The sequence below is a fragment of the Acanthaster planci genome, linkage group LG05, assembly GCF_054643075.1.
Source record: "Acanthaster planci isolate LZ-2023a linkage group LG05, COTS_SCS, whole genome shotgun sequence".
Classification (NCBI taxonomy): Eukaryota; Metazoa; Echinodermata; class Asteroidea; order Valvatida; family Acanthasteridae; genus Acanthaster; species Acanthaster planci.
Window position 1 is genome coordinate 22,966,116 of NC_141781.1, and position 25,916 is coordinate 22,992,031.

At 39.1% G+C, this 25,916-nt stretch overlaps 2 protein-coding genes across 6 annotated transcripts; one reads left to right on the forward strand and one right to left on the reverse strand.

Moving 5' to 3' along the window:
- Positions 1-446: 446 nt before the first annotated feature.
- LOC110990365 (leucine-rich repeat serine/threonine-protein kinase 1-like) lies at positions 447-25,852 on the reverse strand. 5 transcript variants are annotated; one of them, XM_087136629.1, is made up of 25 exons: positions 24,768-25,852; positions 19,270-19,392; positions 18,534-18,799; positions 17,904-17,979; positions 17,036-17,209; positions 16,624-16,769; positions 15,705-15,940; positions 15,139-15,287; positions 14,851-15,017; positions 14,202-14,497; positions 13,397-13,624; positions 12,506-12,722; positions 12,257-12,412; positions 11,667-11,843; positions 11,290-11,571; positions 10,920-11,085; positions 10,422-10,692; positions 10,068-10,316; positions 9,261-9,493; positions 7,984-9,023; positions 6,828-7,160; positions 4,896-5,060; positions 4,633-4,752; positions 4,279-4,503; positions 447-3,272 (listed from the first exon to the last, which is right to left on the reverse strand). In XM_087136629.1, exons 2-25 carry the CDS (start codon positions 19,304-19,306, stop codon positions 2,367-2,369), a joined length of 6,315 nt encoding a protein of 2,104 aa, XP_086992755.1. In that variant the 5' UTR covers positions 19,307-19,392; positions 24,768-25,852; the 3' UTR covers positions 447-2,366. The 5 variants fall into 5 exon arrangements, with proteins under 5 accessions (XP_086992755.1, XP_022111025.2, XP_022111026.2 ...); XM_022255333.2 differs by lacking the exon at positions 24,768-25,852 and adding an exon at positions 20,921-21,067 and having other exon boundaries at positions 9,261-9,490; XM_022255334.2 differs by lacking the exon at positions 24,768-25,852 and adding an exon at positions 20,921-21,067 and having other exon boundaries at positions 4,896-5,057.
- Positions 21,207-25,033, forward strand: zcchc9 (zinc finger CCHC-type containing 9). The gene is made up of 5 exons (XM_022255321.2): positions 21,207-21,358; positions 21,771-22,344; positions 22,574-22,724; positions 23,122-23,289; positions 23,715-25,033. The coding sequence occupies exons 2-5, from the start codon at positions 21,904-21,906 to the stop codon at positions 23,849-23,851; spliced, it is 897 nt and encodes a 298-aa protein (XP_022111013.2). The 5' UTR covers positions 21,207-21,358; positions 21,771-21,903; the 3' UTR covers positions 23,852-25,033.
- Positions 25,853-25,916: the final 64 nt, after the last annotated feature.

Sequence of the window (25,916 nt, forward strand, 5' to 3'; positions counted from 1 at the left end):
TGTACTAGTACTGAGTTCAACGCCGTTTACATACAGTACATTATATCGGAGGGAGGTGTGGTCAATCTGTCAATATAAACAGATTGGCCACACCCCCTGGATTATTGCAGTTTCGGGGGGGGGGGTTCAGTGATCAATTGAAATTCTTCACGGGGGGGGGCGTGGCATGAAACGATTTTCTGAAATTTATTTTTGGACTTAACCCCCAAAACTTTTGTAAAAGTTTTGTAAACTATTCATCATGCACTGGCCAAGGGAAACTCTTTGAGGTGAGAAATCTTTTTAGGACACATCTATAGAGTACTTTGTCACTATTCCTGCTGATCAACTTTTGTTCTTGATATATCCAAAGTTCTTAAGAAAAAAACAAAAGGCAGTAACTAGAGGAGGGTCTCACAAACCTAAGGCAGTTTAACCACCATTTAAAAAAAACCTAAATGCTAAGATTCACAGATAAATGCTCTTCTTTTATTTTTACCATTTTCAGGATGTAAATAAAACCAGAATTTCTTTAAAACATTACTCAGTACGCGCTGCTACATATTACTATCTTCATTGCAAAAACTCTGCACAACTTATGTTTTTCCAAATAATTTGGCTATAATATCCAATTTTTAGATGGGAATACGTAAATTATGAAACAAAGCGATAAAATTGATAAAAATAGGTATAAGGGAACATTGCACAGCGAATATTTTATTTTGTCACATACTAAAGATCAGCTGATAACATCAGAATTTGGAGCTTTTCTTTTGATAAAATTAGAATTTTCCTATTTCTCCCAAGTTAAGTAATGATATGTTTTAGGCTGTACGTCTGGTCTTTTAGCTGATGAAATTTAACATTCATTATTGGTTAATAACTATACCAGCAAAGTGACATAAAAATATGTTAAATCTCAACAACTCAACATTATTGATGTTAGAAGAAATAAACTGAAAACACAATTTTTGGAGACTTACAACAGACAGCTGCCACGAAGCGTATAAGGTAAGGTTTTGAATAGCAGATACAAATGTAAAAACATAAAATTCCAACTGCATCATCAAATTTACAGGCATTTTGAATGGTATTAGTGATCATGGTAAGAACACCAGTAAAAAAGTCAACGTTACAAAATAATTTAGATTGAAATCTAAAAAATCATCACATTGAAAGTTTCAAATGTACAAATGTGACCCATTCTACGAATATTAGTCATATCACAGGAGCCTCTTTAGAGTTTAAGGCCTTTACAAGAATCTTGTACAGTGTTTATACAATAGGAATCCTCAACATTTAAAATCTACACAACTTCCATTTTCATCATTTTAAACTGAGTGATACACAAAGACAAAAAGCTTAAATTCCTCAATCTAAAACAAAGTAAAATTCAAACGTGGCTCTAGAGACTTGAGACTCAATTTTTGCAGAGCAGGTAACATATAAAGATGTTGACATTTAATCTTAAAGTTATTTTCTTCAATAGATCAACCTTAATACTTGTAGAGAAATTATATGATCTCAAAATTAAAAACAGGTAAGGAATCAATGCTATGTACATGTAAAAATATGTTTTGTTAATTTAAGGCACCATCTTATGAAAAGCAGATTTGAGATTTTCGTCGATCCAACAAATTTATGCAAATACAGAACCAAAATCTTCTTAAGTATTCATCAATATTTCACTAAATTCTCACAAGTTGCGTAGTAGACCATCTACACAATGACATCGTACATTTTTCCTCATACTGCCGATCAAAATTTGAAATTTGCTTTTGTTCTGTTGAGACATTTCAGCATCACAATAGATGATCTGGTAGTTTGTACATTTATGCAATCACTCATTGCTGTCATGTGGAACATCATGCTGATTCTATACTGACCAGAGATTCACATGACAAATAATACTATACAAAAAGTATGTTGGTATTGCTTTGCTTACAAATCAAAAAGATAAATGCACTATCTTCTTCAAAGATTGGTAATTTATAAATCAGATAAACTGAAAGCTTTCAATGTCATATCTAAAAGGTAACAGAAAAGCTTGAGAAGAATGGTTTAATTGACACATCTGATGTGCCATGCTGATCACATGCAGCACGGCACAATGTACCTCTGTGACACAAATGACACAGACAGCAACATTTCAGTGATTGAAATAATATCAAACGTAAAAAGTGACTACTTTAGACCAGGGAAATAGCAGTGTCCATGACATAACCATCTGTTTTTTAAACCTTCAACCTTGTTAAATCTCTGACCTTTAATGTATTAACTTAGGACTTCATAAACCAATACTTACAGAAAATCAGTGAGATGGTCATGTTATTCTCTGCAGCATTTCATCAACAATCACTTTTATCAAGGCTTTGAAGAAACAAACCTTATTCAATTTCTGGAGCAACTTCAGCTTTGTTCAACATGTGATGAATATGTTCAAATTTCTCCACTTCTTCTGAACCCCATGCTTGCCATACCAGCATCTGGTAATGATGAAGATCTGTCTTGTTGTCAGTGACTGGTAACGATGGAGCTGATGAAGCTTTCAGCTCCATCCAAGCCACTACATACTCGTCCCTAGCCCTCAGGAGTTGTCTTACAGGCCCAACTTTATCTTCAAATTCTGGGAAGAGTTCAAGAATAGCAAGTACTTCTCCAAAGCTATACTTGTGTTGGCTTTCTGAGCCAAGGCTCACAATGAGAATTTTGCCAGAAGCTGTGCCAATCCACAGGGTATCTTTAACAGTCAGTATTGATCGTATCAGAGAAATAGGCATGCTTGACTGCAGACGCTGAGCACCTTCACTGAATGGTCGCTGGATGTCTGTGTTATCCATGGGCTTGGGCTGTGTTCGGCATGATAATGCTTGACCACGTTTAGGAGGTGATGGTAAAGTAGCTGATGACTGGGATGGTGAGCTACTAAAGTACGAGTCCCTGAAGGAGATATCATCTCTATCATCTGATAGTGGAGTAGACTTGGTCCCAGTCTCTGCTTCTGCATCGCTTACATCTTGAACCTTGGTCACTACATCTTGTTCCTCCTTGAATTCCCCATCTTCAACTTGAGTGTCATCGGGTGATGTAGATATTAGACAATCTCCTTTGGCCAGCATGATGTTGCCACATTGTAGGATCTGAACCAGCTGCCTTTTGGCCATGCTGTACTGAAGTACCCGGGAGGAACGGTCAATGGTGCAGAAGAGGTTGTCATGATAATGTGCTAAACCCATGATGGTAGCTTCTACTCTCTGAGTCACAGGGATGGCCATCTTGTCCAGCAACATGATCTAGTTTGAGCCAGAATGATGTTCCAAAAGATTTTATCCACAGTCTTAAATTGCTATTCTGACAAAGTTACTTTGCATACACAACAATGACAAACAACTCTTCAGTTATTAGAGAGAAGTGTAACACTCGTTGCCATTAAATTATTTTTTTACTAGAGTTAGCTGAAAAAAAATTGGTATTTCAAAATCTACTTGGTCAAAAAAATACTGTAGATGATATCAGAAGTAAGAGTCCCGGGAATTTGTGGAAACAGGAATTTCTCTAGCTTTGTTCTGGTTGGAAAGAGCGTGTTGGCCATGATTATACGTTCATAGATACCTCAGATAGTCTCCCTATTCAACGATGTGTAACTTGACTGTGTATTAATATTTGATAATGCCCGCTGAGAAGTGATAACGCTCACTGTGTAAATTATGTGCTGGCGTCTGGATACCAGACATTTTAATCGATTCTGAATGGTCAAGCGGATGTGTGTACACGGCTCACCATGAGCTCACCAAAATAGACAGGGGTGCTTGGAAAACTTAAAGTGAAATTCTACAACTAAATTATTTGAAATCCATCACATATTGACTTCTTTTGACTCTCTGACTAAAACAGGTATTTATGAATGGGAATAAATAGTACATGTATATGTATTCCCTTGTTAATTTATTCATGCTGTAACAGGTAGGATCGTCAATATGTTGGATTAGATTAACAGCTGGGAGAGTCAATGTGTTGGATTGGATTAATAGCTAGGATAGTCAATGTGTTGGATTGGATTAACAGCTAGGATAGTCAATGTGTTGGATTGGATTACTTGGGGATTAAGGTTGGGATTAATAATCAGTTGGATCTTGAATTGTTTGTGTCTATGATGAGAGAAGTATGAAGAACTAAGGAGTTTAACTGAGACAGTGACCAGTGCTAGAATTTGGATTTAAAAAGTTAGAACGGGCCAGGGAACTAGAGGTCTATGTCCGAGTCACCACACTAAGTAGCTGGGCCAAGATTGCACCTTACCTTAGTATCAAGAATACGCAATTTGTTTCCACATGCTATCCACAACTCCTCTCGCTCAGGGACTAGCTCCAACTGATTACAGCACTTATTCTCAAAGGTTATTGTCTTTGACTTGAACCAAGCAGGGCTGTGTTGTGTCCCACTGCTATCAGTTGCTGCTATAGCATGGCTAAAAATAACCACATGACCATCGGCCAGACCAGCAAACAGATGCCCTTGAATGTCCTGGAAGGAAAGACCAAACCAGATGACTGACATGCTACTGAATATACCTGAGCAGTGACAATTTAAAAAAAGCAATTATAAACATGACTGTCACTGACACTTTGTCATTGTCACTGACACTCAGATTACCTTGTCTTTGATTGGCTGATAGCAGAGGCAAAGAACTGCAGAATCCACATGGAAATCCTGTTGATGGACATTTTGTTGAGGGCCAACTGCAGGTGGTCCATACAGCTGAATGACACGGTCCTATCATCCAAAAATTTCATCATAGATTTAAAACTCTTTATTAAATAGCTAAGTTGAAATGATGAATAAGGACCTATGACTGCCAGTAGTACATGTATCGATTGAAGATGAATTCGGCTGACATGATTTCCAGTGTGACTTACCTCTGTGCCTATAAGTTCGAAGTGTCCAACCTGCACCATACAGTTCACTCGAGAGCCTTTGAATGATTTTGGGTAAAGCTCTCCATGCTTAAAAAACTTGATGTGGATCTTTGTGCACTGACGATTCTCATTCTCTCCAGTCCACAACCACAGACGATCTGACTGCTAACAAAATGGGAAAACAAGTTAGTTATTTTAGAAGATTAATCTAAGCATCAGGTGATTTGAAACAACCTTGTACAAAAAAACAGGCCTTTTAACTTATGTTTTGAAAACAAAGAATGAGGCACTACTTGGCAAATACTCAATGGAATCCTTGAAGCATAAACCCTGTAAACTCATAAACTCTGGTTATTACGAAATATGCGGGACCCAGTGAAAATGTTTGTTGTATCTGCAATTCGCTGTATGCGGAGCTCCATGCAATGGCTTTTAAATACATACATGAATAGGTCTTATTGTGTTATTACACGAGTACATGTACAACTACAGCATCAATGCACCTTGTGATACATGCCTACACGTGAACGTGCATGGGTGATATCAACAAAGATCTCTGTTATGATACATGAAATAAATGGACATGTATATTGTTGTGTGTTAAGAATAAAACTCAGTGGTATATGAAAATATTTTTCATGTACATGTGAGATCAAAAAGGGAATAAAAGCATCATGCCAGGAAGTTTTTAAAAACTGTTGATCATAACAGATGAGAATGACGCTAACGTAACGACGGCAAAACTGCACAAATGTGAAGGCTGATCAACTGAAGCCTCGTCCATGTGAGTAGTCTCTGATTGGCAGGTGCACTAGTTCTTTCACAGCGACATGAGCAGTTTTTGAGCATTGGGATGCAGGAAATCTGCATTCCTCCCTAAAAAGAATGAACTTATTCGTGTTGTATATTTATTGGAATTGGAAAAGGGAACTTTTTTGTTTCTGGGGTTGCAATTGTTCTTTTAATGACCGTCTGTCTTTTGGTAATTTATGGTGACCAGAGGGGAACCTTTTAGTTTATTTGGGGTGAGAAGGTTTTATGGGAACAGGGGATGGACTTTTCTGGGTTAAGGTTTTCAGCATAGTTCTTTTGGGTGTACTTTATCGGAACTGAGAAGGGAATGCTTTTTGTTCTGGTGTTATGGGGGTTAGATGTTTAAAAATATAAATCTTTTTTATTGCCTTAAGAGGTCATGTTGACACAGAGGAGGGACGATATTCGTATGATCATTTGTCAAACTCCCAACCCTTACATATAAAATGTGCCACACTTCCCATAAAGATCACATTGTATGTTTTTTTTCTCCATACTTTTTGATTTCCCCTTTTTGATCATGAAAGCTGATAGTAATTAGAAGCTTGAAAAGCCCATTGCAAAAGGATTGTCATTGATTTGAATGAATTCCCCGCGGCTGTGCGTGCATGACACGGATGACTGGCACACGTCACTCATGCACTTTAATGACTATCCTTTTGATGTCTTACATGTGACGCTGGCCCTGTTTAATTACCGTCTGTTGTTGGGAGCTGAAATGGGCAATTTGCAACTGTGCAGTCCTACCAATTAGCACTTTCCCATGAACAGTTGTTGAGTTGGCAAGATTAAACAACTGACACAAGAGACATACACCTGTTGATGACTAACTCTGCTTTCAATTTCACGATCCAGGCTTTGTAAAATGCTCGGTATAAATGGGTTGTCAACAATGCTTTTTCAGGCAACGGGGTCACAGAAACCCTTTGTTGTAAAAGGAATTTGGTACAATGCAATTTTGATGTCACAGAGTTTCTTTCCATAGAAATGTGCGCATTTTCGTCAGGACCGACGATGTGTGCTTGTTTTGTTACAGCCGATTTTGTAATAACGAGAGTTGCCTGCATAATGTTTACAACTAATCACTAGCCAATAGTGTTTGTAAATTTGCAAGCTTACCTCAAACATCTCCCCAGAGCCAGGATGTACACATGTTATCTCATCCACATCAAACTGAATGACATTTTTCAGGCATGTGAAACTTGCATTTTCCATTGCCATGGCAATTTCATGCCCACTGGGCCTCTGTAATGGGTTGTCTGTCCAACACTTCAACATTAATCGCTCCAGGTTGGGGAACAAGGTGATGATTGTGTAGTCTCGGAAGTGAAAGCCAGGCTTGATGCCAGTATTGATGGCATTGCGAACCTCAATGGCAGACTTGAGGTTATCATAAGGCCAAGCACCAGACATCAAGTGATACAGGAGCATACTGTAGGAGAACCAATCAACCTAGGAAGAAATCAGGAAAAAGATTAGATCCTGACTCAAGGTTTCATTCACAAAGACTCCTCTTGTAGTATTAGACGAGTGAAATAGTTCCTTGCTTACCTTCTACCCAGGATAACTCTAAGGTTTATTTTATTCAGATCTCAAACCAATTACACAGATTTCCAAAATACATCATTGGGGTTACTTTCTTTCAGTCTGAAATTACAGAGACTTGGGGATAGGGTACACTACTACTGCATTGACCAAGATCCCTTTGATAAATATGCCACTGACATTAAAAAAAAAGCAGACTGCAGTCAAACTCCAGAAATGAAAGTGTCAAAACATGCATGTAAAAGCAGACTGCAGTCAAACTCCAGAAATGAAAGTGTCAAAACATGCATGTAAAAGCAGACTGCAGTCAAACTCCAGAAATGAAAGTGTCAAAACATGCATGTAAAAGCAGACTGCAGTCAAACTCCAGAAATGAAAGTGTCAAAACATGCATGTAAAAGCAGACTGCAGTCAAACTCCAGAAATGAAAGTGTCAAAACATGCATGTAAAAGCAGACTGCAGTCAAACTACAGAAATGAAAGTGTCAAAACATGCATGTAAAAGCAGACTGCAGTCAAACTCCAGAAATGAAAGTGTCAAAACATGCATGTAAAAGCAGACTCTTCCAGATTATTCAGAAGTATTCTAGAACATATGATTGATCCATTAACGTTTTTGCTATTAAGGCTTTTAGGGAGGTATTTCTGACAAGCATTCTTCTGCACTCAGGTTAATACTGCTGGTTACTGGCCAAGAGTAACTACTGGAATGGACAAATTGATTTAGTACTTTTTCTGTAAATGTTCTTCCTCTCAGTATCTCTGGAGCACAGAAGCCCATGGGACCAGCTTGACCCCTTGCTCCTTCCAAGTCCATAGGACGAGCTATTCCATAATCTGTTAACTTGATGTTGACTGGTGCATCCAGAGCTATGGAATACAGCAATACATTGTCTGTCTTCAGATCAGAGTAGATAATTCTCTTGCTGTGAAGGTAAGAAACCCCGTGAGCTATCTGCAAGGCGATCTTGAAGGTTAGAACTCGATCCAGTATGGTTCGATAAACTTTCCCATTTACTGCAAAACTCTCCCTTTGGTTTTCAATTTCTCGTTTGAGATGGCTTGCAAGGTCACCCAGGGGAGCTAGCTCCATGGCAAAGCACAGATGCTGAATAGATATCCCAATGAGACGAATGATACAAGGATGTTGCAGCTTTGACATAGTGGCTACTTCACTGCGCAGATTAGAGAACCCCTCCATGACAAATATTGCATTGACATCGATATTCTTTTCATCATACAGTCTTGGTGACAGGGACTTCTTGCCACTATCGGAGAGATCACTGCCATTGCTGGACTTTTTACTGTCCTCATCTCCTGTTGATGAATGCATCCCAGAGTCCGTCCTGTGAGTGAAAAATGTTGATGTGATCAACATCTTGACAGCAACATCCTTATGCCGGAACTGTGCCTTGAAAACCTCTCCAAAACCACCACTGCCAAGAGATCGGCTGACCTTGGGGTCAAAATCAAACATTTTTTTATCAAGGATGCGGATTGGCAAATCCATCAGAAAGAGATCAGGGATAAGTTTAGGAAGAGCCAAGACCTCCTCAGAGTGTCTAGGACATTCCACTTCCTCTGTACCCTTCATGGTGGCTGTCAAAGCAAGATTGCTGACAGAGAAGTGATGACAATCTCCTTGGCTGTCAGTAGCTGGTGTCTGATTGTAGGAGTAGTGTGTCTCTAAGGTCTTACTTCGACAAACTGGGCACGGGATGAGTCTCTCAACTAAAGGCTTTCCAGAAAATTCATCAACTCCAAGCAAGCCTTGTACGACAAAAACATAAAAAATGAAGCAAATTAGAAATAAACAAAATTCAACTATTCAACCAAATATCAAATTTCTGATTTACTGTAATTGAAACAACATACTTGAAATAAAAGTACATCAGAAACTTAAAACTAATCATCTTGCTATCAGGAAGATAAAATTGAAATGGCAATACTTTGTAGTTGATCACTTTCAAATATTTGCTCCAAGCTTTAGCTAATTCCAGAACTTACCAGGGTACCATTCCTTCATTAGATGCTCAATCTGATCCACCATGAAGCCCATAGCCTTGAATTCACCATCTTGACAACTAATCATCACATAGATTCCTGGCTTGGTATCTTGGAAAGTGATGGGTTTCAACATAACTCGACCAGAGTGATGTTGCACTGACACACCCTCTTGCCAGTACATAATGTTAGTTTGAGCCAGCTTCAGTCCTACTCGCATACTTCTTTGCATTCTGCTGAAAGAGTTTCAAAATGTTTCAATTTTCACAAAACCACACATTTGAAGACTGATGACTTCTTCATTATTCTTTCAAGCAAAGCAAGTCAAGTTTTTACAAATCATAAATGACATTCAAGCAGGCAAACAGGATAACACAGGGTACTGCATCTCAGGAATTTAACTAACTTTAGAAAACCTCTGTAAGCTTTCGAAGTACAGTCTTTCACAGAGAGCTTGTATTGTTGGAGGGGTGCTTTGCAACAGGAATATTAATTAGTTCATGGACTGCAGTCCAAGTCACAAAGGTATTAAAAGCTGAGTTGAAAAAGATCAGGATTTTTATATCAATGGAGAATAAAGATTCTAATTCAAACAGCTACGCTTGAGTCAGTTTGTTGAATTTGACTGGGCCTCTTGAAAACAGGAGTATTTTTGTTGCAGCTCATATGACCAGCTTGTGACTTGAATTCAGACTGGAGGTTTTGAGTTGGTCTTTTGATGGTCTTGTGATGTCCTTAGGATGTTCCCATAATGCTGTTAAATTTAAGAACCATTTAAGAAGGCTCTTGAGGGTTTTTAATAGTACAAACCTTGATCTCTGGAGCTTAACACCTCGCTTCATCCCTTGTCTAGACACTCCCTTTGCTTCTTTATTTCTCTCCTGATCCAGAATCTTGAGGCCAACATAAACTCTGGACACCAATCGACTCCAGAATCCTGGGGGGGTGTAAGGTATTTTGTACAGACGTTCCAAAACCTGGAATGAATCATCTTGACCTTGTAAGGGGGATAGATCCTGTCCTGGCTTCTCCTTGGGAAGTCGGCTTGGAATCAGGTATCTGAAAGAGGACAGTATCAAATTAAACTCTTTCATGACATCAAACTTCAAGCTATAGCTCTCTACATTTTTGTGTAAGAAAACAAAAGAAGTGCTATTTCCTTACTCTATTCTACTGATTGGAAGCACAATCTCGAATCTTTGCAAAAGTTGAAGATATTCTTCAAACCGCCCCTCTCCAAAACCACTCTCCTGAAACAGCTCTTCCAAGCTAGACCTGTGTACACGTCCTTCACGGACAAAGGATGGGTTGATGTTGGCAACACTGATTAGAATATTGTATAGCCAGACAGGATCTAGGAAATACAAGCTAGTTAAGCCTTGCAGATGATCACTGAAGTGAACCAGACTGCCACAGGTGCTCAGGAACTCAGCAGCTGACAAGAAAGAAAAGTTAAGAGAGAAAATCAAATTAGATTTCAGGCTTATTTGAGGTTGCAAGAACCTCGGAAACTGATCAATCAATTACACTACGGTGCCAATTGGTACAACTCAAAACCTGGAAGTTGGAGGAAAGTGAAAACATGTATAGTATTTTGGCTGGTACTGACATTGGGATGATAGAAACTGAAAGGTGAGGGAAGTCTGGTAACATTGCTCTAACCATCCTCAATGTCCTGTGTTGTTACTATTCTACTGTCAGGTATCTTCCTGATGTGACTAGTCAGCTCAGCATCTTTCATGACTGGGGGGAGAGGGGGTATGCTCCGTCTACGACGATCAGCCTCATTGGCGATGATCTCTTGAAGAATGGTGAATGTACGAGGAACCTAAAACAAGGAAGCAAACCAGTTTTTCTTGACAATTTTATTCCTTCCATCACTCTGATCGTCGTGTTTTTTACAAATGTCTTGTAATGCTGTTGTCTGTAGACGTATGTCTGCTGGCGGCGTGGAGTACAGTTAAAAATAAACCAGTAATAATAAAAAGATAGTAATTAGTGTTGATTTGATGAAGCAATGCAGCGATCTTACCATTCGTCCTATCAGTGGAATCATGGCTGTTGCACCGGAGCTAAATGTCTTCTTGATCCTCATTCCCAGGGCTTTCTGGTAGATGACGTGTCGTAGTTCCTTGATTCCCTCCCCATCAGGGCTCAATGCGGTGACCTCCACGATCTCAGCAATGTCTGGGAACCCATCTTGGTGACTGTACTTTGTTCTGATTTCTTGTCTAATTGCCTCCGGGCTCTGACTCTTCTTAACCTTGTCACGATGTGTAGAAACAATGATGATGGCACTTTCTGATGCCCTTGACTAAATAAAACAAAAATGTATATCCACCAGTCTTGTTAATTTCTCAAACAAAACTGACACAGAAGACAAATACCATTACAGCACCAAATTTCTACCTGAATATTAAGAAGCCACGGTCTCAGTTTTTCAACTCCTTTGGATCCATCTCGGAGATCCCATACAAGTAGATAGAGCGCCCTTGGAGTGAGGAAACTTTGATGGATCATGCTGTTCAACTCTCCTCCCTTTAGATCCCAGGTTGAAAAATGAACATCACCATGACCAGAAACACTCTGTTATCATGCAGACCAAAGACAAACATGCTTTTTTAATACAGATATCTTCCAGTACAGTATATTCTTCCCTGAGCTGAAACCTGAAGCATGCTATTTCTGGAGCAAATTCTATTCCATTTCACTTCTGGATGATAGTCTTTATTCCAGAAGCAGGTGCAGATTCTAGCCACTTCTTATATTGCTTTATCTTGTTCGGGTTTTCTTTAAACCAAATAATTCACGGATCAAGAGCACTAATATCAGCTGCCAATGTTTGCCTAAAATCCGTGCCAAGCCGCTGAACGTTCTTGGCAGCCCCTTATTTTTAGTGTTTAAAAACTTGTGTAACTCTTTTAACTTATCATAAATGATTTTGAAAAGCCTCATTTATCCACATTACCAATATATCCCTTAAAGAATAATAATTTTACCTGTTCTGACTTGAGTTGAAGTAGCTTCTTTTTAAATGAGGGCCTGGTGTCAACTTGGATAGGATTCTGCAGGGTCCAGGAACAAATGTTGATACCTAAGTCATCGTCAGGTTCTCGCTTGGTTAAACACGATAGCACTGAGGTCTTGCCACATTTCTGAGAAACCACAACATGTGCATAGAATTAACTCAATAGAATGACCAACAAGATCAATCTGTAAGACAACAAGTTTTTGTTTTCCTAGCTTACCTCTGGTCCTACAAGCATGAGTTTCACACTGCGATAAGGGCTGCACTTTAACAATCTCTCGTTGAGTTTTTCCAAGATGTTCCTTGTACAGTGCTCTTTCTCTTGCATGGCAGCTACAACAGTCTCCGGCTCCTTAATCTTCAGTCCATCTAAGTTGAGGGAGTAGAGATCCTTCAACTGAGCCAAAGTATCTGGAAGCTTTTCAATTCCTGTATTACTACAAAACACACAAGATATAATTTCACAATTGATAGTCACTATAAATAGAGCTTTTCATGGTTCTGATAATCTAATCTCAAGAAAGGTTGCCATGGGAACAGCAATCTTTTCCTTTTTGCTGCATGTCAGTTTATAAGTTATATCACACTCAGTCAGTTGGTCAGTCAGTCGGCAGGCAGTTGGTCAGTCTGTTGACTCAAATGGACATCGCTTGAAAACAGCACAATGCCTCTTTTGCCACATGTCATGGCTATCACTCTGATGGATCTAGGACAGTAAGGTGCTGATTAAGACATTACAGCTTTTGTTCATCTACTGCGTTTCATCTTCACAAGTAACGAGGAGGTTACCTGTGCAGGCATTCTGCAAGTACTGATCATTTGGTGTTACTACGTGAAGCCCGTTAATTTGAGGCATATCCTCTGACAGATTAACTCTTAGGGATAACAAGAGATTAAGTTTTAGTATTTCCATTGTGTTAATCAGGGATAAGAGTGGCCAGTTCAAATCAAAACTGAAAACAGCTAGCAAAAAGCTGAAATGTACGGATGTACAAAAAAGCTGAAATTCAGGGTCAACATCGAAACAAAAAAAAGCTGAAATCAGGTAAAAAGCTAAATTCTCACTTCCCTGGTTAATGTCTAAGGCTGGTAGAGGTTTTATTGGACTTACCCACTCAGATCGAGTTTCTGTAGACAGGCCAGATTGCAGAGACTTGGAGGAACATGCTGTAACTGGTTATTCTTGAGGCTAAGGGTCATAAGACAATCCCTGAAAATCTCTGGAAAAACAACAGAGGTTGCATCCTCATTGCCTGACGAGTAGAAAGTGGATGGTGGTGGAGTTTCCATGGCAACACTACTGTCCCTCTTGAAGATAATCTTCTGGGAAAGGCTGGAACTATGTGGAATTGATCAGAGAAATTCAACTCTGAATAAATCTTTCATGGTAACCCATTCTTTATATCTGCCTTAAAATTCCGAGGATTCCAACATTTTACAGCAGTAACTACTGTCCATGGCTCAGGTGGGCTATGGCAGGATTGATATCCACAGACAGTTCAATAATTGCCAAACTACAGTACAGAAACTCACTCACTTTTTGTAATCTTTTCCAACTTGTGCAGACGTCAAGAACATTTTGGAATACATTGTGAAGAGTTTGTTTTAAGTCCTGTTGAACAAGGAGCCTCGAATGAACACCCCTTGTAACAATACATCAATGAGGGTCAAAATAAATAAATTAATAATATCTACATCAGCCAAACAACCCCCCCCCAAAAAAAATTCAGAACTTGTAAAAATGATTGGCTTGGAAGTCAAATGAGAAGTTGAGTAATGAGTAGGAGTTGGAGCTCGATCACTCCCCCAGGCACCAGGCATATCCTTTGCTTGTCATCTACGACGGTCAAACCCAATACATAAACAGGTTTGGTCTCTTAAAGAAATCTGGTCACTGACTCATGTCAATGACTCACCTCTTCCTCTTAGCACTAAACGGTGAGGATGGAGCTGGCTTCTCAACATATATTAGACGATTATCAGCCAGAGATAGTTCTTTGAGGCTGTATACACTCCAGGATTCAGGAGAAGGAAGCTTAGTAATCTGATTGTTGGCAAGATTCAGGATTTTCAGAACAGTCAGCTGACAGACAGTCCACGGGATCTCAGTCAAGCGGTTAGAACTCAGGTCTAAATTGGTGAGAGAGCGACTCCAATAGCCATGCATATCAGGGACATCCATGATGTTGTTTTGTGAGGCGTTCAAATTCGTCTGTCAAAAATAAATGTTTGTCAATATTCAATTAAATACTGTCCAAGCTCCATTTAAGCCTTCCAACTTTTTTCATCTCTCCTCCCCAATGAAATAAATTTGCCATTTGGTGTTAACCTTTCTCAGATTTTTTTCCAAAAGAATTTCAAAATAGTGCACAGTTTTGCAAAAATGGGTTCATAATTATAACAAACATTTTCTTTGAATCTGTAAAAACAAGCAAGATATTTAAGAACTGGAAATAGTCCAAAAATGTTCAGAGTTGAGCATCTACAATCCACTTGAACTTATTTTCCTTTCAAACCCATTCTCACACAAACACAAATTGGAAATTTAAAAGGGTTTGACCCTACCAAAGGACAGTCCCAGGGTGCAGGAAATTTGGCCAGTTTGTTACTTGAAATGTTGAGTTTCTTCAAACTCTTGGCAGTGCTGATATCTTGAGGAATGCGAACAATCTGGTTATGTGACAGATTCAAGGACATCATGTTGCTCCAATCCCAGACAACTTCGCCCCCATCTAAAAACAAAAATGTAATGTGGGTGACACGTACCATTCTGTGTATATTCTGGTCAAAAACAAACCCTTCAAATCACATGTCTTAGTTTGTCCTTTTACATTTATATAAAGACGGACTGACCTGGTGCGACCAGCTTTGATGGGAAACGTTTGTAATTGAGACTTGTGATATCATTGTGTGAAAGATCCAAGTTCTCGAGTAGAGGCAGCATGAACATTTCCAGGACAGGGTGAACCAGTTTGTTGTGGGAAACCTTTAGATGTGTCAACCTGTAAATAAGTACCACCATTTGACTTTTAGTTTACAGAAGGGAAAGTAGATTGGGGAGAAAGGCCAGAAACTGAGGGTAGTGTACTGATTTATGATTTCTGCAATATTTATCACTGTGTGGTAAGTAATCCACAAACTCCTAATAATAAAAAATATTACCTATCGTCTCTCTAAAGTTATATGAAACGTTGGCACTCTTGCTTTAAAAAGTATTGGTTCAACACTTTCAGAAAACTTACTGACTTGAAATAATTTATCAGTTTCAAATTAAAGTTTGACTGGCCAACCTACACTCTGTGTAGCTGGAAAGTTAATTTGTCTAGCTTCGTCTTCAAACGTCTATTTGGTTGGATAATTATTTGCTTGTTCAGTGCATCGTATCATTAGCTTGTGGATCAAGAATGTTCCTTGAATACCTTGTTTCTGTTAACATGTCTAAAGTCTCGGCACCTGGAAGCTTGCCAAGTTCATTGTGAGATATGTCCAGGGATTCTAGACATGGCAGTCCCCATAGCAACACTGCAGGAATCGTCTTCAGTGCATTGTGGGATAGGTTGATTTTGACTAAAGTATGCCAAAGATCTTGGTTTGTTGTGAGCCAGGCTCCGTCGAAATGATGTAACTGACGGTCACTCCATCTGGCAATACACTTCTGGAAAAAGTAAAGTTTCAGTGCCTCTCTACATCATCACAACTTAGTTAACCAACTGAATAATTTGCCCTTTACAATTTTGCAATTCCTTAAATCATCTTGTCAACATCTCTTAACCCCTTCGCGATGGATGACGGTAAAAGCCGCCGTAAAATTTGAGATCCTCAGCCCGCTTTTCAGGTATTATTCTCAGCCCACGCTCGAGTGAACACGGTGAAAGAAGGCAGACCCTGGCTCTTGTATATATGGTGATTGGCCTTTGTATGTAGCCCCGAAATGAAAAGACCAAATTTGCATCATAATCACCAGCTTCACAATAGTCCCCACTTTGAAAAGAGGCAACAGGAATGTGGAAGCGTGAGTAGAGCCGCATGCCACCGAACAATGAGCCTTTTCATTGTGTAATTCAAAGCGTGCAGAGCACGCAAGGCCACAAACCGAGAATTTGCGGTTTGTCAGGTGGCATTCGTGGCCAAGCGAGGCTGGAATTCTTGGAGTCGGCTTTCGGAAAAAAATTCCCGTCGTCAAGGGGTTAATTTATAAGTAGTTGGAAAAAAGATACAAAACACAAATGAAAGACTGTAAATTAAAATGACTTTTCAAAAAGTGTTCATTTCTAATTTCAAAGAAAAGAAGCTTAATTTTTTAGAGACCTGCACTATAAACAATGATCTACGTTTTACCTTTTGGCTTTGTGTTTCATCTGTTTCTTCTTGGCACCACTTCTGCAATATGTGATTAAATTTCTGGCCTGTTCTAACAGCCGTGTCCCGACTGACAACGGTTACCTTCTTCTCCAGAAGATTTGCAGCAAGCTGATAGTGCTCACCTGTCACCAAAAGAAAAATCCAAATTACTCTGTATCATGCTTGTTAGCTGTGAATCAAGTCAGAATAACATGACTCCTCATCAGCAGGCTGTTCATTAATCCTCCCATAGAATTTCACTGGCAGCATTTATAACCATACTAAACTAGCCTAAAGAACAACATACAAACTCTACTCTCTGAGGTGCTGAGGTAAGACTAGTGACATGTCTCTCAATGTCTCCTTGATTTGATCCCATTATTTCATAAATCCCACCCCCTCTTTATACCTCTGCATGCAGCAATGAAAGGGTCGTTCTCCGCTTTGAAGTCCTCTTTACACAATGCTTGACCATTCTTGAGTTCACTCAACTTATCCAGCCAGAACTTGGCAACGTCTTGGTGTCCAGCAGAGCAAGCTGTGGCAAGTAGAATCTTCACAGTGTCTTCTTCTTGGATCAGTTCTGAAACCAGAAATAAAAGCTTGGCTTTGATATTTTGACAGTTCAAGAAAGTGGAAAGATCACAATAAAAGTCCAAAAATGCTTTTCACTTTTCAAGAGACGGACTTGACCTTGCCAATTATTCAAAAGTTGTGTTAAATGCATTTGCTGTAGCAAACCCATCACAAAACCATATTACAGTCATTTGCAAAAGTTTAACGCCACCTAGAATTTTGTTAGTATTTCTGTCACTTGGCCTGCATTTCACTGTCTCACTGAATGATTACATAAAATGGTTGATAGTGGTCTGTCACATCAGAGTTATGATATGAGTCCATTTGAATGAAATGTTTTGCAAAGGCAGGTCTTGTATGACATTTTAACTGCAATGCAGCATGGGTAAACACAAGCCAGTCTAAGTCATCAGAAATGGAGGAGGGCATACTAAATTGTTTTTGTTAACATTTTAAATCATGGAAATGTAGTCAAATACATAAATTCAACCAAGATACTGATGTCACACGTTGACAATAAGCATAAGGTGCTATGATTAATTGGTCGAATTTTGATTTTTCTGCAGGTTCATGCAGTTTTGTACGGGTGGTCCTAAACTTTTGCAAATGACTGTAACAAACAGTATTTGATGTGGACCGAAACCAGTCCAAGTTTAGATATGCTCTTTCATAATGAAGACAATCACAGAGTGAGTGCCTACTTGGTTCCCATTCAATTAGTTTCTTGATTATGTCCAGTTTGCCGAGTCTGCTTGCTACCTCCAGAGCTGTTCCTTCCTGCAATTAACAATAAAGTTTTTATCATGATTTAAAAGACTACCCACTTCGTTATATATATAAATTGAGATTGGCAGAAAGCACACATCTCCACACTTCTGCTCTAAACAATCTCAGACTGACCTCAATGAAGAATAATAATGCACTCAGACTGTGCCCTTTCCACTAAAAGGGTTCAAAGGCGCATCACAGAGATAAAATTGATAAAATAAACACCACACTACAAACTGCAAGTGGACTGGTTTCTAGTTCATCCATTAAAAATAGGTTCCAAAAGAACATTCAAAATTGACCAAGGTAGAAATGATAGCTCCTTTCTGAACTGGTTGAACTTCACAGATTTTATAATACAAAAATTTCAAAACATAGAGGACCTTTCTGCATATCCTCCAAACTTATCAACTATGCAGGGGAGCTAACGAACATTCCTCCTTGTCAAGATTCCCTGGGATATCTAGCTGTTTGGACAGTAAGAAGTGTAGTTAGGCTCTTGCTTGCTCAATTTTGTAAATTCTTTGCTCACAAAGTCAACACAGGGAGGGATGTGAACTCACCTTCTCTGTGCGAAGACTCGCATCCACACCAAAAAACAGCAACACACCCACGACATCCACTGTTCCATATTCACAGGCAACATGAAGAAAAGGATAGGGAAACCGTTGCCATAATGCACTTGGTTCCTGGCCACTGACAAGGTTCTTGTTTCCTTCAGTAAATGGAAAGAGATGATTTCTGGCCTCTTCTGGGAAGGTTTTGAGAAAGCGAGCAACATCAGACGTAGATTTTGTCCTGATGTTGTCAAGGAGTGCTTCACTCAACACTGGAAATGAGAGAGAAACCATATTTGCTACAAATTAGAGTTTGGGAGGTTTTGACAAAAAGTTTAAACGCGGAAAGGAGTGACTGACCATTAAAAATTCTTTAATAGCAAAACAGACATTTTGAAGCTGCCCGCCTACACAGACAAGAGAAAAAAGGCTATACTACAAACACACAATGATTAACAATATGCAAAATGGGAGTGGCCGACTTACAGCAGAATGAGAACAAATTTGAAGCACCCTCTCAGAACCAATTAATTTTTGACAGACCTAAATATTTTTATTGGTTCTTAATGCTAGACTTCCCCAGAGTGACCTGCAAGTGCCTCCTTACACTGTCAGACGAGACTGTCAGATCGGTGTAATAACATCTATTGGTTCTATCAAATAAACCACGGCAATGCATTTTGCATTAGCTACATGTAATACAGCTGCAAGACCACCTATGACTGTATCTGCATGTACGTACCTTCAACCATCTCTAGTGTTATTCTTTCAGTATCCATTATTGTCTTGTGAGAAGGAAGTGAACCTGTTCTCCAATACTTTACACCGTAGCGATGCTTGGACCAGTCATGCTGCTACATGTTTCCTGCATTGGCAAGCCAAGGAAATCAATACTTAGGAAGACTTTAATTACATGAACTGCCTTCACCGAGGAAAGAAACACTCTACCTGGAAGCATATTTGACCAGTTATTGTTTGAAACATTTAGCAAAATGGTGCACTAGCCATGTGCAAGGTTTATATCAAAGATGTATTGATTTTTCAATATCAATGATGACATGAATGAACTCCAAGACAACAATGTACAGGTATTGGCTTTTGCATAGTTACAAAGCTTCCTGAATCACAAAGCAATGGTACATATACACTCTTTGTATTGATCAAAAGTAAGACACATATACATGTATCAAGTTGAACTTAAAATTACAGTAGCAAGTGTATATCTGAGATATTTAGATTCAAAGCTGGCACATTCAAGGGTCAATGTAGACAAACAATCACTGTTCCAACATGCATAACTACGAGTACATGCATGACATGTACATGTAGTCCTCACAATCACAGCTGCTCTAATTTGAAATGAATGGTAAATAATTCCACATGTTCATTCTCGCTGAGATGCTGACATGTACATGTACATTCACAATAAGCAGTACAGGTGCAGATCACAACTCGGGGACTGTCCTTGAATGTGGAGAAGTCCCTTTATTTGGGGACAAAATCTGTCCCCCAAAACAGAGAAAGTTCCCCTGAGCGAGGACAATTTTTTTCAAGTGGACTTGGAGATCCTACCATAGCCCTAGGGATTCTTTTATTGCCATAATTAGATTCAGGAGAAAAAAAACACCCAAGGCTGCCATTTGAAAAAAATCCTACCATTTGCTTTTAGGATTGTGAGCAACAGTATGCCATTTAGCATAAAGGGTGGGAAATTTTTTCCAAATATCAATCCTTAACATACACTGTACATGTATACTTAATCGAGTGGCATGGCGCAAAGTTCATAAAAAACAATTTAAATATCTTAAATGAATGGAAAATGTGGGAGAAAAAAATGATAATGACATTCTCTCTTTTGGGGAACTGGTGTTGTCCCAAAATATAAAGGGAATTCTCCAAATCCAGGGACAGTCCCTGAGTTGTGATCTGTGCGTCTACTGATGATAAGGCCTAGTCTTGCACTTTTCTCTTTGTAAATTTGTATGATCACGATGATTATACTGGCACGGTACGTACAAGAATGGAGGTAGGTATTTCACTCCATGGTACAAGCTCCATCTTTTGCCAAAACTGAGGTATCATCTCATAGTGACAAAAGTTGGCCCAACTGAGTTACAAGCCAAATCGCGTCTAACAGTGTCTAACGTGTGCATGTACCGTACACTATAGATACGTAGCAACTTAATGTGCCTACAAATGTACCTGTCATGTACACGTACATTTGTTAGTGCACTGGTCTGCAGGCAATTGTCAGCGCAGTGTTCAATTATCATGAGACAAACAATAGGCGTGCATGTACATGTACAGTACGAGTAGGCCTACACAAACTGTTTAATTATACAGTCGTATCGACATTCTCAAGATCGTTTAGAAATTAATCTCACCACTCATACCAGTTGTGCAACAGCTGATGTGGACAACAGTTGGTAATTGTATCCTACAATGCTACATTACTTATACCGGTGCCTCACGTAAACGAAAAATTAGGAAATTTATTTCCAAGTTCCATAAAGTTCCAATCCACTTATTTCAGCCTAGCCATGTCTGGATTGTAAGCAGAGAGGGCGCTGCACAATGCGGAACAATATTTAAAAAAGAGGGCGCTGTAATGTCAACCAAAGAACGTATACATATGTACATACATGTACATAGTACATGTACATGTACATCATACGATCTGCCAACACACATGGTGAGTGGAATCGGTTGCTCGTGCTAAATTTGACCTGAACCTTTTCGTGTTATTCAGTCATGGTTTTCAGCTTCATTTGACATGATTGACTAATTTGTTCGATGTGTTTTGCACTCCATTGTGTTACAACATTGAAGATGTAAGTTGAGTTTATTTTTTAAGTTATCAATCATGTCAATGACCAACATATTGACAAAGTGACGTTAGTCAGACATGTCTGATGTTCACTGCCAAATTTCATTCATATTTCATGTAATAATTCAATTTCCCGTTCCGTCGCCATGTTGATTTTTGCGCCCCCTCATGTAAGTGAACAAAAAGCTGGAGGGGAACAAATTGTCTACAACAGTAACAATTGCCAGCATCCATTTGTCAAACATTATGCCATATTTATTATTTATGCCATACTAGCTCCATCGTTACGCTACCCCCAGAACTGTGGGTTCTGACGTTTGTGGCGGACATTGGACCCCAAAGTTCTGGGAGTAACATGAAGCAACGTTGTCAGGTTGTGTCTTGAATTGTTCCCCTCCGTTATTTTATCTTTTCAGTCCGTTCAAACCATTGTTTTCAAACTGCGAATGGGTGAAATGGCCATCTACTAGTCGCTTCTGAAGAGAAATGTACATGTACTCTTGTTGATGCGTAAATGTACAGTGTATGATGTAGTGCAAACACCACATAATGACTCGTTATGCACGAGGAAACAAAGGAAATAGGAAGAGGCCTTATGAAGCTTCATCCTGGAATGACCTTACAAACCGAGGGGCTGATCATTACCAAAAACCGAAGACTGAAGACACTAGATATGACAAGCCCAAAGAGAAAGATGAAATCTGTGTCAAACGTGCAAAGAGAGGGAAGAAAAAACTGAAGCACAGACACATGAGGAGCCCTAAGGACGAATGCAAGAGGACCTCACAGGCTTCACCGAGGAGTAACTATACTGAGCTTAAACAAGAAGACAGTCCTAGTCTCCATTCAAGCTTGAATGAGAGACTAGTTTCTTGGAATGAGGAAAGGTCTGCCAAAGAAGCTGAGAGGTCACTTGAAACGGACAGAAAGAAAGAGAAAAGGAAAGAAGAGCGGCGTCTGAAAAGGATCAAGAGCAGAGCTAACAAGATGGTAACTACGTTGATCTGAATTAAAAATTTCCTCAAATGCATGTATAAGGATTTATTCAAACATTTTCATGATTGTTGGTCTTCAGTTTAGAACAGTCACAAGATGAACTCAAAATGGAAAATCCACTATCACTTTTCAACCTAGTAAATACAATGCACGTGTAGTTTTGTATATTTATGCTCTGTGATCAAATTGTTTCTTGTCTCTTGCTGATATTTGTGATTGACAGGTGTGTTATCATTGCCGTGAGGTGGGCCATGGTATTACTGATTGCCCCAAGATGCTGCTTGATCAAGAGCAAGGCACAGGAATCTGTTTCCGATGCGGATCCACAGAGCATGAAGCCAACAAATGTACAGCAAAGGTTAATTCAACCAAAGGTATGTCAGGGGCCAAGTCTATGGAATTATTTAGCACAAAAACGATTTAATTAAAGCAATTACCAGCCAAGATATAATGATCATGATGACTGCTATTGACCAGTTCCAGGCTGATCTTTGCTTAGCAGATAACTGTATAGCTGAGCAATAATTTTCTTCAGAAACGCCACAAAATTGACACATTGCCCATGTGTTGAATGTATATGTACATAGGCTCCATTACTTCAAAAACATTTTTCTGTTAAAGTTCTCCTGTACATAAATTAGTTTTGGACCAATTCTATTCCATGCCAAGTATTGTCAAACTTCTTTTCCTTGCTTCCTGAGAGGAAAACACTACCTTAACTTCAATCATGTTGCCCAGGATACGGCCATAGTGATTTTTGCTTCTCTGCAGGTGAGTTTCCGTTTGCCAAATGCTTTATCTGCCAAGAGATGGGTCATTTGTCCAGGAGTTGTCCAGACAATCCACGTGGTCTCTACCCATTAGGAGGAGGTTGTAAGCATTGTGGGTCAGTAGAACATAGGAAACAACACTGCCCTCATAGCATAGATGCACAGAAAGGTAAGACAAATGTTGTATTCAATCAAAGCTAGATTCAGATTGCTTCAACTGACTGATTATAAAACTGCAAAATACTAGTTATTGAAAATGTTTTTATACAGCCGCAAAAGTGGAAAAAGGCATGAAATTATATTTTAGAAAAGATTTTTCTCTACGTGTTTATAGTCTTATTATTACTTAAGCAAATGAAACATTGCAAATGCCTGGAAGTGTGTCGAATTTATTTTTGAAAAAAGAATTAAAACATTCCTGAACATTTTGCTCAGTTTGGGTTCACTGGTTGGTTAGATGACATTGTCCTTGATTCCGAAGCACTGAGTCAGTTTCGCTACAGGCAATGTCAAGTAAAACTATTGTTGATTAGATAAATTTACTTTGGTGTAGTTCATTGTTTAGTTCTTTTCCTGCTTTTATTCTCACTTCAGACACAGCCAACACCACATTACCCACCCTCAGAGGTACTCAGGGCTGGAGTGCTGATGCTGTGATCGATGAAATTAAACCAAGACAAGCGTTTGAAAGACAAGAAGCCAAACAAACTCCCAAAGTCATCAAATTTTAAAACCAATGATAGATAATAGGACGGTTATTGGAGAAGGCGCTGTTGTAGCAGACATCAGGACTTTATCATCAGGTTTCATACGAATCCCTGCTTCTTAAAGGGATACTCAGACTCTAATGCTAATGGTCATTTGTTTGTGTGGGCCTACAAGAATGGTGTGTCCAACCAAGTCAAAGGTCTTTGACGTTTGAAAACACCATTCTTCCTTCATTGTTGGGTCTATGAGCATCCTGCAAATGTCATCATTCATGTTTTTTTATACATGCACCCTGTGCATTTTTCTAAGGTTTTTATTTGTTACAACATACTGTAAACCACATGAAGTTTGACCTTTAGGCTATGATTTGTGGTCTAACCAACCATATCAATATACATGTACCTCCTAAAGACATGACATTGTGCTTTATTTACACATGCACTTTTCTGTGACAGCCAAGCCGGGATGACCACCAACTTCCCATAAGAAAGTGCATGTGAACAAAATGCAACAACATTATTTCTGAGGTCTATTTAATTCAATTTAGGTACATGTCCTGAGAAGTCATGGTCTGCTGTTGGTTAAAAAACAAAGCAACTGTAATACATGGGCTTTGAGAAACGCACAGTGAATGGATAGAGCAAAAGTACAGAGTTAAACAGTCAGTTTGCAGTCAATAATGTGTATACATATACATGCACGCCTAATGAAACGCAAATCAATACATAGTCAGCAGTACTGGATTTGTTTCATTTGAAATGTGCATGGTACTTCAGTGGAAGTAGGAGGGGCCACATGGTGTTGTGGGGGCAGGATATTCACAGGTCCTTATTGAAAAGTGGCAGTTTCTACTAAACTCCAAAGCAAACGACTAGCTCAACATCTCTACTTGCGCTTGTCTCCAATTTTCAGAGAGAATGAGAAAAAAAAGGTACTTACAAGTCACAGTTACACTGTGTTGTTGCCCACTACATTGTCTTCAAAGGAAAAATGCACTACTCTGTCAGCTTCAGTTGAAGCAAACACACCCAGCCAAACCACTCTGCTATGTAAACCTAGGGACATGTAGTAGAAATAATAAACAGGGCAGTAAGCACTGTCTGTTATCTAGCCTTGGTATTTGTATTTACTCACAACAGCAAAAAGGAACATGAAACCTTAAAATGGCAATAAAATGTCCTGACACCATTGATAATTGTTGGCAATATCTTTGTCACATGGTTAAGCCAGACAGTGTAACTTCCTGGAAAGCTAAGAATAAACTCTGGACTTTCCCCTCACGGTATATTGTTAATGGCATCCAACATTCACCATGCAGTAGCACAGTGAACTAGGTATTCAGGGCAGTCGTGCAAATATTTGCCTTGCATTAGGTCCAGTTGTATTGCTGGTTAAGATTTAACTTATTCTCAAAATTTTTATGGCCGTCAAATAAATCAGATTCTTTTAGGCATGCTGAGCTTATGACACCTGAAGTATAACCCTAAAAGAGCCAGGGAGGGAAGAATCTGCCCCCCCTTAACATTTTCTCCAATCTCGATGCAGTGCATTTTTTCATGCACTCATTTTTCAGGACTTTTTCAAGTAACATCTTACAATCACTTTGACACGAGCATCATGCCATTCTCGAGCAGCATGCACTTTGGTCAGCTAAAAATCCAGACTTTTTCCACTTTGTACTCGGTGCAAGCTGGCTGACACGCTTGAGGTCACAAACATTATATAACCATAACATCAAAATCCTGTCCTATTAAATTGAAACTGTTCATCTGTTCTGATAATTGGTGTCTTTACATGCATGCTACGTATTTAGGAGGGGAGTAGAATCCCCCCACCCCTGGCTATAAAAAGGTCCAACATACACGTTACCTGCTTCTTTACATTCTGTTGTATTGTTGCAGCACATTATTTCAGCTATTTTACACAAGACTGGGGCACGTATAGGTCCTTGCTCTATTGTATTACGCACCAGTGTTGAATTAACCTTGACATGCACACCAAAGTTAACTTGTGATCATGTATGTGATTCTGTCGTATGTCACTTGTGCCATCATTTCCAGCAAATCTGCTTCCAGTGTTGTGTTGGAT

Excerpts from the sequence above, each read along its gene's own strand:
- LOC110990365 (XM_087136629.1), bottom strand. The coding sequence starts at position 19,306 with ATGGATACTGAAAGAATAACACTAGAGATGGTTGAAG. Across the intron at positions 10,317-10,421 it reads CTTCCAATCAGTAGAATAGA|ATACCTGATTCCAAGCCGAC; the intron begins GTAAGGAAATAG and ends GTCCTCTTTCAG. Across the intron at positions 4,504-4,632 it reads ATCAGCCAATCAAAGACAAG|GACATTCAAGGGCATCTGTT; the intron begins GTAATCTGAGTG and ends CTTTCCTTCCAG.
- zcchc9 (XM_022255321.2), top strand. The coding sequence starts at position 21,904 with ATGACTCGTTATGCACGAGGAAACAAAGGAAATAGGAAGAGGCCTTAT. Across the intron at positions 22,345-22,573 it reads AGAGCAGAGCTAACAAGATG|GTGTGTTATCATTGCCGTGA; the intron begins GTAACTACGTTG and ends TGTGATTGACAG. Across the intron at positions 23,290-23,714 it reads TAGCATAGATGCACAGAAAG|ACACAGCCAACACCACATTA; the intron begins GTAAGACAAATG and ends TTCTCACTTCAG.